Raw genomic sequence first — 12,747 nt, forward strand, 5'->3', positions numbered from 1 at the left:
GGATTCATGTTCAATTTGCTTTTGAGTAACTATAAATTCAGTACCTAAGCTTGATTCTTCATACATTTGTTCCAAAAGAAACAAAATCCCTTTTCCTCAAAGGAGGACAAAACCACTAAAGAATCAGTGTAAAATATTTTAAGTAGCAAGAAGGTCACCCTTTTAATGTGAGGCCTTTCCCATTAAGTCAGACCACAAATCCCATTACTGTATATTTCAGAAAGACAATCATCACTGATTTATACTACTAATTATTTACTTATTTATCATTATCTATTCAGTTCAACTCCACACAGGTTTAGTGCCCTATTCAGCTAAAGAATGTCTCAGAAAAAAACCTCTGTGAATCAGTTCTAACAGCTTAGGACAACACTAGTCCCACAAAGCTACCCATTCTCTTTGCTCAGACAGACAGCAAAGTTCAGGAAAAGATCTGAAGGTTTATTTTCAGCTTTGCCTAACTGACAGAATATTTAAACACATTAAAATCTGCAAAGTTTCTCAAGTTTCTGCACTACAACAATGTTTCATAACCACATCACACAATATACTGAGACTGGGCACCATAAATTCCCAACAGGAAAGAGTAATCAGGCAAAGAGAAAAATATGTGAGAAGTCATCAGCTTGTAACCTGTTACCGTGTTTACTTTTTTGAAAACAGTAGACATGAATTCTGGTTTGTTTCTCATTCTCTAGATTATGTAAACTGCCAGAAAACTGTAGAGGATTTGCACTATTGGTAAGTCTGTAACCATTTGGAAGCAAGTATCTCATGCCCACTCCAGACAGGGCACAGACAAAAAAAAATTCAAAAAAAATTTCAAACCCCAGAGTCTCCTTTTATCTTTGTTTTAGCCATTTCTTAGTGTAAAATTCATGTCAAGAATATGGTTGCAGAGGTCTAAAAATCTTTTCACATCCTTACCAAACTTAAAATACAATCAAAATACGAGTGCTGGGAGAGGAGTTTGACACAAAAGGCAGGTAACTTACCTCTGTTGCTGACAAACGTTTATCACCATTATCACTACCAACACCTGAATCTGAGTCCTTTTTACTTGGATAGATGTCATCAATGCTAGATGTGGGAAAAAAAAAATTAAAACTCAGTAAAAAGCTATCATAGCATTTACATTCAAATTCTGTTCTGGTTTCACTTAACTCTGAGCAAATTTCAAACTATCCTTAATGGAAGAAGGTGAAATAGCCTAGTACAGTAAAACACCAAACATTTTATCTGGTGATGGTAAAATAGATCAGACTAAATGGCTAATTAGCCTAAGGATTAATGAAGCAACAAAAATAATCTGCTACTAAGCTTGTTTTTGTCCATACACTATGCAAAACTGCTTAGTTACCAACTAAGCAGCACAGGACTGAAGCAATTTAGCCATGGGAGAAGAAACCAAAATGGTAAAACTCAAAGTGGAGTCAAGTGATACAATTGCAATCACTGACCCATTAAAACAGAACTCATATCTCCCTCAGGCTTGAAATAATTATTAACAGAAACCTCCTTTTGGTGCCTTAAAATAGACCTTGCAATTTAGGTTTTTGAGCAAATTACTGTAACAGAAGCAAAGGCTCACTATTCTGGTTTCATTACCCAATACGACCTCTACTCATTTTGAAGTGCACTATTAGATGCAGTACTCTCATCACCTAAAGTTTTTTTAAAAAATATATCTTATATCCCTTTATTTGCTATCCTGAAAGCTGTGATATTGAATTCAGATTGACACAGCAATTTAAGAAAGGAGCTTTATCAGTCTTCACATGAACAAGACATCTGATTCATTAATCCTAATCTTAAATTACCTCTTGCCAGTAAACATTGAAGATTGTTTTGCAGAAACTGCCTTTGGAAATCTACTCTGTACCATCCCCTTACCCTAACCTACATTCTCCACTATGAGCAAATATCAAACAGGACATGACATTCCTATCAGTTTTCTTGTATACCAAAAGAACAAAACAGAAAACCAGTAAGTGTTTCCCAAATGGAATACCTACTCCTCATCCTGGATTCTTCTCACTTATCTGATAGAAATTCACACAGGGATCTCCAAAGGTACATGGACAAAACCAATTTCATTCAAATCTTATTGAGATGACTGAGAGGGAGATTCTGTAACAGTTCTTGGTTTTTTTCTCTCACGATTTTAGCAGTAACATCTCCACTATTATTCATATCAACACTTTGTTTTCATTGAATATTTATCTTCAAAGATATCATACTTTCTCTGATTGGTTATATTACACTGCCCTTGTTAGCAGAGAAAGACTGGGCTAAAAGCTGATTTCCAACCAGCTATGGAGATTCTCATAGAAAGGAGCTGCTTTGTATCTGGTTCCTGTCCTTAAACCATGGCACAAGATGCCATTTCCTACAAGTCTGATATGAAACAGAAGATTTTGCCTCATTTTGCTAACAAATCAGCACACTTCATTTAAAAAGCATTCATGCAGCTCACTTTGTTTGACAGATGACTTTGGATGAATAAAAAAGATTAAAATGTCACAAAAGTGCAAACATCCAATCGCATATAAATCATAAAATATATCACAAAAATCACAAAACAACACATGAAAATAAAATTTATTTAATGTGTAGATAGATCAAGCCAACACCTGGTGTAACTACCATCTGATTATTTCCAATGTATTCCAGGAGTCCACTAGAAAGAGGTTAGATTTAAACTAAGGTTCACTTTTAAACTGTTAACTAATGTGCTGCTAACTTTAATCAGAATTGATTTTTAATTTTCTGAACTCTTACGGGGATTGCATTAGAATAAAAGTAAATGAAATCTCTGTGCAAAAAGGTACACTCTGAATAGCGTCTAAAGAAACAAAACTGTGGAACACAAAGATAAATACTATTTTATTGTTTGTAAGACTTCATACATACCTCTCTTCCACAGGTTGTGGCAAATGCTGTGGTTCAATGGCATTAAGATACAGCGAGTCTGCTGTTTTAATCTGACATGCTTGTACAGTTAGATATTTGAATATATGCACCTTACCCTTTGTACAAATCTGTGGAACAAGGAAAAAATTAGGTTTATAACTAGAATTTAAAAAGCAATTTATTCCAAGTGTCACTTGGTATAAGCCTCCCTGAAATTCAACTAATATTACAAATTTCACTTAAAAGAAAATAGATTTTTTAAAATTACTAAGTACTTCAATTATATACTCAATTATTTGTGTGTACCAGTATAAATACCCTCAGAGACTAAAACAGAAAGCAAGAAAATAATGTATTCTTCTTAAAAAATCCAAATGAGCTTCTAACTCAAAAAAAGGACATTAAAATATATGGTATGCCCTATTACTTACTATAAATAGAGTAATTAATTATTTTCAGAATTACCGTACCATGACATTTAATTAGCTAGCGTGCCCTTTATATTCTTGGTCACATTGTTTTTAATAGTGTCCAAGCATACTTACGATGCAATTCACCTTCATTTTAGGATTTTCTTTAAGTGCACACCTCTTGCTTTGTATTTTTTAGTTTAAAGGCATAATCATTATCGATTATGAAAAGCATTTCTCCAATGTAATAAAAATTCTTAAGTATTTCAACAACTGTTGAGCCAGAACACTTGTGGCTTTCAGAGATGCAGTTTGAATTTACTGTCCAGTAAGTTAACAACAAAATTGTCCTTAAGCAGCAAACACAGAATGCATTTATTTACTTTTATTACTCAGAGTGGCCTACAGTTCCAAAGAGGAGTTTTATTCTTTGTGCATCAAAATTTATGAACTTACACTTCAAAGTGAAATAAATTTCACAGGGATTGTGTTTTAGACTATTTAGGCATATTTTTTAAGTTAAAGTTAGCAAACCACTGTAGAACCTTCTAGAACTGTATTCATTTTACCAGAAAGAAAAATAACCCAGGAAGTTTATCACAAGTCTTTTTCAAAATTACATGCATATTCCAATGTTAAATTTCATATATAGATAGAAATCACAAAAAAAACCAGCTATCAGAATGGACATCTTCTAGATGTGTGTTGTTTTAAGTGCTGTGCAAATTCATACTGGGAACAGAGGATATTTTTTGTATCTTATTTAGATACATCCTATGTCTTATTTAAATATCAACAAATATCAACAGCCTGTGATGACTGAAATTCAGAAGCCTGCAATTGCAGAAGGTGACATTTTACACTCTAAAATGTGTTAGCAGCCACCCAATATTAAGGCACAACTTAAATTATTACTTACTTGTGCTGGTGGAGATTGCAAAGGATTATTCTCAAGCAGTAATACTTGTAACTGCACCATCTTTCTAAAACAAATTGGAATCACAAGCACTTTATTGCAGGAAAAGTCAAACTTTACCAAGGGAAGCTGTACTAGTTCTAAAAGTAATAAAAAGGAGAGAAGGTGTTATATCTGTTTTTATTTTTGGCATAAAAAAATAAAATATTTTTGAATAACACTTCTTTTGCATTCAGGAAAAATACAAGCTCAGGGAGGAATTAAGATCAACATTTGCTCCATTTTATACTGGGAAATAAAAGAGTGTTGCTATACAAGCGACAAGAAATTCTAAACCAAATACTTCGAATTTTTTTCCCCTGAAACTCAGCTGACAGTTCCCATACTGCATTCAGACACTTGTTTAATTTAAAAGTTGCCTAGAATCATAAAGATACATTGAAGAAACCTCACACACCATTCTTCAGTAGATACCATTGAATGTTATATTTTGCAGACCCAAATGCAATAAATTTGAACACAAGGTAATAGCTACTTTTTAATTATATCTATTTGTATGATTAAAAATACTTTCAAAATTATAATAAGAAGAGCTACTGTAAAGATTTTTTTTTTTGTTCATTTGCTTTTACCTTGGGGTAAAACTTCGAGGTAATTTCTTCGGACATTTAGTTCTTTTAAAGATTTCAGCTGGCCTATCTGCTGTGGCAAAGCTGTGATTTCATTACAGCTGACATCCTACAGTAAAACAGTAATAACAAATAATAATGAACTTTCAGCTCCTACATGTTCCATAATACAAACATAGCTAATATGCTATTATCATTGTGACATTTTATTAACCAGAAAAAATGCAACAATCTATGTCCTGTAGTCACAACAAAATAAAAAATACAGGGGAAAATATTTGCACGTGAGTTAAAACCAGAGCAAATTGTTATTTGGAGAACAAGTTAATTTTGAAAGTTAATTTAATTTCTATAGAAATATTCAAAACTACTTATTTAATAAGTTCTAGTTTTTTGCTCTTTTCTTCATGTAAAGAATTCAGCATAGTGATTATATAACCGCATATGTTAGGAGGAAATGTAAAAGTACTAGTGAATCTGAATTTTTAAAAAGGTTCTTGTTCTTCTTGATGGAATATTTAAGCAAAATAAATAATAGTAGTAGTAATAATAATGATAATAATAATAATACAGCAATAACATTCTGTAATGATCCTCAGTAAAGGCATATATTTGATCATCAGGGCATGTAGTAGACTATAAAAGGGACAGAGCTTATTTGGCATTACTTAACTATTTCAAGCAAGAAACTGCTATGAATGTGCATGAAAGATCAACTTCTTGGATTAAGTCAGTCTGTGATGAGACAATTCTTAAATACTAGCTACCATTTTTGCTGCCAAATGGACATTGAAACCTCTGCTCACATTCCAGGCAACCTGCAAATTTCAGAGATGTCCCAATTATGCTGTCATTTCAGCACTAAAATAAGGAAATAGTATCTCACAGTATGAAAGCTAAATGGAGTAATGCCCCATTTTCCTGAAAAGCCAACTGAATACTCCTACTCTCTCAATGTTTCAAATGCATTTAAAACTACCTGGGAGCTCTTCAACTACAAAAGTTTGAGAAGCCAGATTTCCAAGTCATGTCTTTGAAGATGCTTGCTTTAATGCCAGTCAAAAACATTATATTAACTCCCTATATTTGAGCCTAAAATCTACTTAACAAAAACCTTACAGTAAAACCAAAATGTGATCTGGCAATGCTGTTCCCTGTATCCAACAAGTTTCTTCTTGTAATAGAATCCTATTGCTGCCAAGACTTCCTTCCCTTCTCAAAACACAGTCAGGAAATTACTGTAGCTTTTAGACAAGGAAATCAGAAATCCCAGCTAATGAGCGCATTTTTGCCCAAGTTGCCACAAAGTTTGGTTAATTGTACTGTTCCCTGATAATTTATTTTTAAAGCTTTACTGTCCTATTTTTAATTTACAGTCTTTAAATTACTTCATAATTAGATACTTGATTTTTAGGGCACAGAATTTAAAGTCACCTTGTGACAAAGAAACTCTAGACCAAGTGTACTTAGGCACACATACCAGAACAAGTCAGGGAAAGAGACAGAATTCTAGAGGAAGCATCAAAAAAAGAAAAAGCAAGTTGGCAGTATGTAACCTCAAAAACAAAGTCCACTTCCACTTACAGCCTTTCAAAACATCCTCGATAAGACTGATCTGTTGTGACAGCATGTCAGCATTCACAAGATCTCTAGAGACAGCAGTATCCTTTAGCCTACTAAACACTGTGTCCAACTTACATTTTTTAATACTTTGTTTGAATAGCCATGGAAAACAAAGACTTGCAACAATTACTCATAGTTATGCTCTTGACTATTATTAGACTTCATGAGTGTGTGACAGAGACAGCGTTAAACTTTCTCATTACTTTGGCAGTAATGGAAGCAATACCATCAAATACCTATGGTTTCCAAGCTAGTAATTTTTTAAGGAATTATGCAACCAGCAGTTTGGAATTCGGCATCAGGGACATTTGCAGGTAACTGAAGTGCAAACACTCAAGTTCCATGGGGAACTAGTATTTGCTGAGGTCAGACTTGTGGTATTCTGTTTTGTTCTCACCAGACAGACAATGTCCTGCCATAACAAGGCAATTTGTCAAAATCAGAGAAATGTAATGGTTTTATTTAACATTTATTAAATTAGGAAATTTAACACTAATTTCTGTGGCATGAAAGCAAAATCATCAACTGTTTCCCTTTGTTTATGGCAATGTTTAAATGGCCTTAAACCAATCCAATTCAGCATGTATGTTCAGCAAGATAAACAGAAAAAACAACAAGGTACTCTGACTCCACATTAACATATTTATTCATACATACACAGAAGTTTATCCAAACCATTCCAATTGAGGCAAACTTCCTCCTTACATAACTTTAAACTCAGGACTCCTGACTGAGTCATTATTCCTAAAAAGCACCAGGGTTCAGTCAGAGCTTGTGACACAGCAGCCATACTGAAGAGTAAAAAGAAGCTAGACAGTATGTGAACACATAGACCCTTTTAGAAAACAGCAGGCAGCAAGTCCCACGTGGTCAGGCTGCTGTCTCTGATTAGATGAATGAGGTAAAAGACAAATCCTAAGTGAGAAATTTGAAGGCTTCCAACATGAGATAGGAGCATCCCAGAGCTAGAGAGGGCTGTTATCTGAAGAAGGCAGAAGTGTAATACTGCCTGATAGGATGGAGAACGGAATTTTTGTTTTGATAGTTTTGAGTACAACTACTGAGCCATCTCTGCATAATTACTTTTACTTGGCAGAAAGTAAGTTTCAGATTATCTTCACACTAATTTTGCACTCTCCTGGCTGACAGTAGAGGCATGATTGAGTCAAAGATTTCTCTGCAGCAAATAAAAGTAAACCTCCCAACAAAATTTTTTTGCCAAATAATTACAATGTATTCTGCAGGGTCAAAAACTTATGCTACTAAAATAAGTTAGCTGTCAGAACCCTAAATATAAAAATACCTGAAAGTTTTCTGCAAGTAATATCAAAGCTATTCTATGCTACAGGTATGAAATTCATAAAAATACATACCTGTAAAAGGTAAACCATTACCTAATGTGGAGGCCTGAATAAATGTATAGTTATGGAGAGAGTCCCTGTTAAGATCTATGTATTGTAAGATCTATGTGTAGGTCCGAGTTGCTCCAAACGAGCTACAGCTGTGAAGCCCTTAGTTGGGCAGCAGCTGTAGCTCGTGAAGGTAACTGGAATAAATAGGGGTGGGTCGAGGGCCCAGGAGGAGTCCCTGAGAAGGCACATGAAGGACTGTGCTGCAGAGAACAACAGCTTGGTACAGTATGGGACTTGAGAAATATGGAATACAACAAGAATACAACAACTGGTGACCCCGATGTGATGAAGAACACGCAGCCAAACATCGAGAGAAGGTATGGAACCCCTTGACATCACAGAAGATAGGACAGCTGAGAGCTGTGGCAGCCTGAGAGCTGGGACTGTATAGGGATATGTATATATTCTATGTATGTGTTTAAAGATAGCTGAGAGCTGTGGCAGCCTGAGAGCTGGGACTGTATGTATATCATAATTGTTTAATTGTTAAAAGAAAAGGGGGGAAATGTGGGGGCCTGAATATATGTATTGTTATGGAGAGTCCCTGTTAAGACCAATGTATTGTAAGATCTATGTATTAAATAAGTGGGTCCTTATGGAGAGAGTCCCTGTAAGATCTATGTGTGGGTCCGAGTTACTCCAAACGAGCTACAGCTGTGAAGTCCTTAGTTGGGCAGCAGCTGTGGCTCGTGAAGGTAACTGGAATAAATAGGGGTGGGTTGAGAGCCCAGGAGGAGCCTATGAGAAGACACACTGAGAACTGTGCTGCAGAGAACAACAGCTTGGTACAGTATGGGACTTGAGAAATATGGAATACAACAAGAATACAACAACCTACCCCATTTTGGAGGATAGAAGGGAAAATGCAGAGTTTATTGGAAAGATCTAATTTGTAGCAAATTACATTTGCATCATTCTACAGTGACTATAGGGGTAAATTTTGTATTAAAAAGGTAGAGAAAAAGAACCCTTTGCTATGTAGATACAGATCTCACTGCATGCCACTTCTGGAACTGCTGGGGAACCTGAGGTAGCTCAGGAATGTCCTATGGATACAAGAGCTGCACGGAGCCAGGTGGCATCTCAGGGTCTATCCCCTGGCCCAGGCCAGCACCAGCACTGTGTACACACCAAAACAACAACACTCTCTGCCAGAGGGCTGAGTGATGCTTCTGCTTGAATCCCCTGCTATTCAGCCTGGCATTGCCCTCACAGCTGAACTTTTTGTGCAACAACTGTAATATGACTTCATGTTTTTTGTTTGTTTCTTTTACTCGTTTTAGAACAATGATCACCTTATTATCTAAACTGCTTTACAGTTTACATGCCAACACAGATTCCCCACTCTCAATCCTACCACTATTTGCTTCTCCCAATACATCACAGTTATGTCATTTCCAGTTAAATAGTGCAACTCATTTCAGTAGAAATGTACCAAACACACATGGTGGCATCCAATCAGGTCATCTGAACAGGCTCATGCTCAATTTAACAAAAACTTGTTTTTCATTCAGCCTCCCCCCAATGCCTTCTAAATCACAAAGAACAAGCACCAGACCTTTTTCAGTTTTCATGTATCTTCTAGGCTACCAAAGTGACATGGAGCTAGAGCTCTCATATGAAATACTTTTAGAGCAAGATTTGTTCTGCTCTTCATGACAAATAGTAACACAAACTATATTATAACTGGAAAGCAATATGAAAATCCAGAATTTAAACACATTATATGCTTGAACCAAACAAACCAAATCTGCTCTGCGTATAATCAACATTGATGTCAAGCTTTTAGTTTTTACTAAACTTTTTACTAAATTTAGCTTAAATTATTTATAAAACTGGAACCATCACCTTCTATTGCGTCTATTTTAAGCACAACAAAAACAGTGCTATCACCTAACATATTTTTAGGAATAATTAAATCAGAACCATCTGTGTAAATCTCAATAAACCCACCACACACGCACAAAAATTTAAAATATTTGATAAATTAATAATGCTCACCAAAGAAAACAAACTTGGTAGTCTTGAACTCACTCATAACTCACAAAGGAAAAAGTAACTACCCCAACCATCCTCATCAACAGCCATATCAATTCTAATATAGAACAGAAGCCTGATACCACAGGATTCTGCTCAAGAATAGCAAAAGGAAAAAGCCCCACAGTTGCTACTTCATACTACCTATGAAGAATCAATAGCAGGGTTGGGGCCTCAATGTTATTAATTTCTGTAATGTAATTTATTGGAGGAACTATTGTTATAAAAACAAGACTATGATAATAAGGCGCTTTCAGGCCCAGAAAAGCAATGCAAAGTAAATGCTGTCAATGGAGATACCAGCAGCTGGAAGGAAAATCAAATCTGATTGTCTGACTATACATAAATTAGCAAAGCCAAAATACAGTTTGTCAATTTGTATCTCAAAAGGTCAAAATGAATAGAAATAACCAGAAGACTTATGTCATAAAGAATTCAGAGTCTCAGCCTACAACATATCAATATATAGCAGAGGAAGATAAAGGGAGAGAAAGGGAAGCATTCTCAAATATATTTTTCACAAACATGAGCAATTACATTAACTTTATGCTATAGTACCAAATAAATTTTGCTTTTTCAGACTGTCATTGACTGGACAACATATTCTAAATGATCTACTTCTTATAGAAACAATACTTGTGTAGACAGCTTTGAAAACAAGGAGTACAATCATTTTGTAGATCTGTTTAGATGGTGTTCCAGGAAAGGAAGGTTGCATGACAAATGTAGTGAAATAAAATGAAAATAGACTGATAAGACCAGTAGCTGGAGTGGAATGCAGTGTGGTAAGCAGATAGTAAAAACACAGAAAGGAAGCAGGAGGGAGGGGAGGGTGCTACAGGGGGGGTACAACCTTGCAGAGCCTAATGTCAGAACTTAAGGACTTGATACAGTGAAGCAGGGAGCCAAGGCAGGCAGTGAGAAACACTGGTAAAGATGAGGAACTTCGAAACTGAGTTTTGAATGAACCAAGGGCAGTCATGTTGTTTAAAAGAGTCCTGGGGAACATAAAGGAAACTTCTATTGTGTTACTATCCAACACACCTGAGGAGTTAAAAACTTAAGTTCTGCAAACTACATTATAGTATAAAGCAGTTGTTCAAATATATGTGAAAAGTGAATTTTACTGTTTCTATTTAAATTCAAAAGAAGTCAAAATAAAAAGTGAAAAAAAGATCAGTAACATACCAATTCCATTAACTGTTTTAGCTGACCTATCTCTTCTGGAAGGGAACCTAGCTTATTGTTACTTGCAATTAAGACTTTTAGAGGAAGACCACACAGGCAAGCTGGCAAAGAAGAAAGCTGATTTCGACTGCAACAAAACAAAACAAAAAATATTAAAACCATTGGTGATGTTCTACTGTATACTCACAAACTCTGAGAGCTGCAAAATGCCTTCATTTTTGTGGGTCATATTTTATGCAGATAAAATTGAAATTTTCAATAGGCAACAATTAAGAAGACACTTGCATATTAGAAACACCTGATTATTGACTAACAATATTGCAGAATTTACCACCGTGGAAAAAATGCATTGTATCAGTTTAACAACATTGTAACAAATCTGTTTGCCACAAAGAACAGCTGTTTCCCTTCCTAATGAATACAGGAAAGTCAACTGAGACAGTATTTTGCAAATATTTAAACATTCCTGTGGTTTTATGTGCCATTAAAATGGATGCCTTTTGTTCCAGCGGAAAGACAAATATATAAATCACAGACAAAATGGTTATTTTCTCAATTAATTTAAAGCACATTTATAGTTGAAGATGACTTGGTACATCTTGGTCTCTGGTTCTGTGCTATTAACTCAGGTAAATACAGCAAAAATTTCTGCGACTATCAATGGCTCATTTCTTCCCAAGATTCATAGGCTAGAGCTTAAAGATGACAAATATCATGACCCTTTGTGATGTCCACAAGAATAAAAATAGTAATTCGTGGCTCAATTCCCAGAAGAAACTTTATGCTTATCAGAATAACATAGTTACTCTCTTCTGGAATATTTAAAAATTTCCTTAAAATACAACATTTTCTTTCTTATGATTGTTAACATGTAGTAAAACAACGAACAGTAACTTGAAGTGGTACCCCAGTATAAACCATTTTTTTAGCTCCTGCCTACATCTTAAGGCTTCAGAAAGCAAAGACATATGACTATATTCTGGAACACATGGTAAAAATTGTCCTGTGTAATTTCAGTAGGAGTTGCAATATTGACATGAAACAAAGACAAACAAAAATCAAAATTCCACAAGCTGCAAAGCATTTCTTCAAGAGCTAGGCCAGCAGCATACTACAAAGCTGCATATAGAGATGGATATTCATACTCTACAAAACGGTCTCAAAATGTTGCACAAAGCAAACTACCATCTTATCTCTGTTCTGCGTGCCAGGATACAGACTGATATCAAGTAACAAACCCAAAGAAAATAAAAATGAGAAGTCTGACTGTTAACCAGCAGAAGCTGAAAAAAAAATATGAGCACTTATTGTGGAGCCAGGTTTCTTAATTCTAATGTCCTTACAGAAGACCAAGACACAACTTTTTTGAAAAATTACCTGGAAGTATTGTTTTAAGTTCTAAAGAACTCAAATGGAGGAAGCTTAGAGTCTAAAACAGCAACCCCTATGCTGCAGATCAGACACAGATAAAAAAAAAGTAAAACCAATTTTTAAGCTCCACAGAACTCAGAAGCAACCCAGTAAGAGATAAGGAACAGAACATAACCAGGGCAAGTGAGTAATAAATCATCATTAGTTTCAAAGGAATTTCTTTAAATAAAACATGAACAGTATCCACC

At 35.2% G+C, this 12,747-nt stretch overlaps 1 protein-coding gene across 7 annotated transcripts in view; it reads right to left on the reverse strand.

Moving 5' to 3' along the window:
- Window positions 1–12,747, reverse strand: part of LRCH1 (leucine rich repeats and calponin homology domain containing 1) — a 120,522-nt gene that overhangs the window by 51,975 nt on the left and 55,800 nt on the right. For all 7 annotated transcript variants that reach the window (XR_008482853.1, XR_008482854.1, XR_008482852.1 and 4 more), the window contains exons 3-7: window positions 11,129–11,255; window positions 4,872–4,977; window positions 4,243–4,379; window positions 2,914–3,041; window positions 996–1,080 (exon numbers count right to left, since the gene is read on the reverse strand). Coding sequence is in view for 3 of the 7 variants with exons in the window: in XM_054271988.1 (XP_054127963.1) it covers window positions 996–1,080; window positions 2,914–3,041; window positions 4,243–4,379; window positions 4,872–4,977; window positions 11,129–11,255 (583 nt within the window). In the remaining 4 variants the exon portion in view is untranslated. The remainder of the gene's footprint in view (window positions 1–995; window positions 1,081–2,913; window positions 3,042–4,242; window positions 4,380–4,871; window positions 4,978–11,128; window positions 11,256–12,747) is intronic.

This window comes from Melozone crissalis, unplaced genomic scaffold (assembly GCF_028551555.1).
Source record: "Melozone crissalis strain CALT ecotype California unplaced genomic scaffold, PUWL_Pcris_2 ptg000013l_1, whole genome shotgun sequence".
NCBI lineage: Eukaryota > Metazoa > Chordata > Aves > Passeriformes > Passerellidae > Melozone > Melozone crissalis.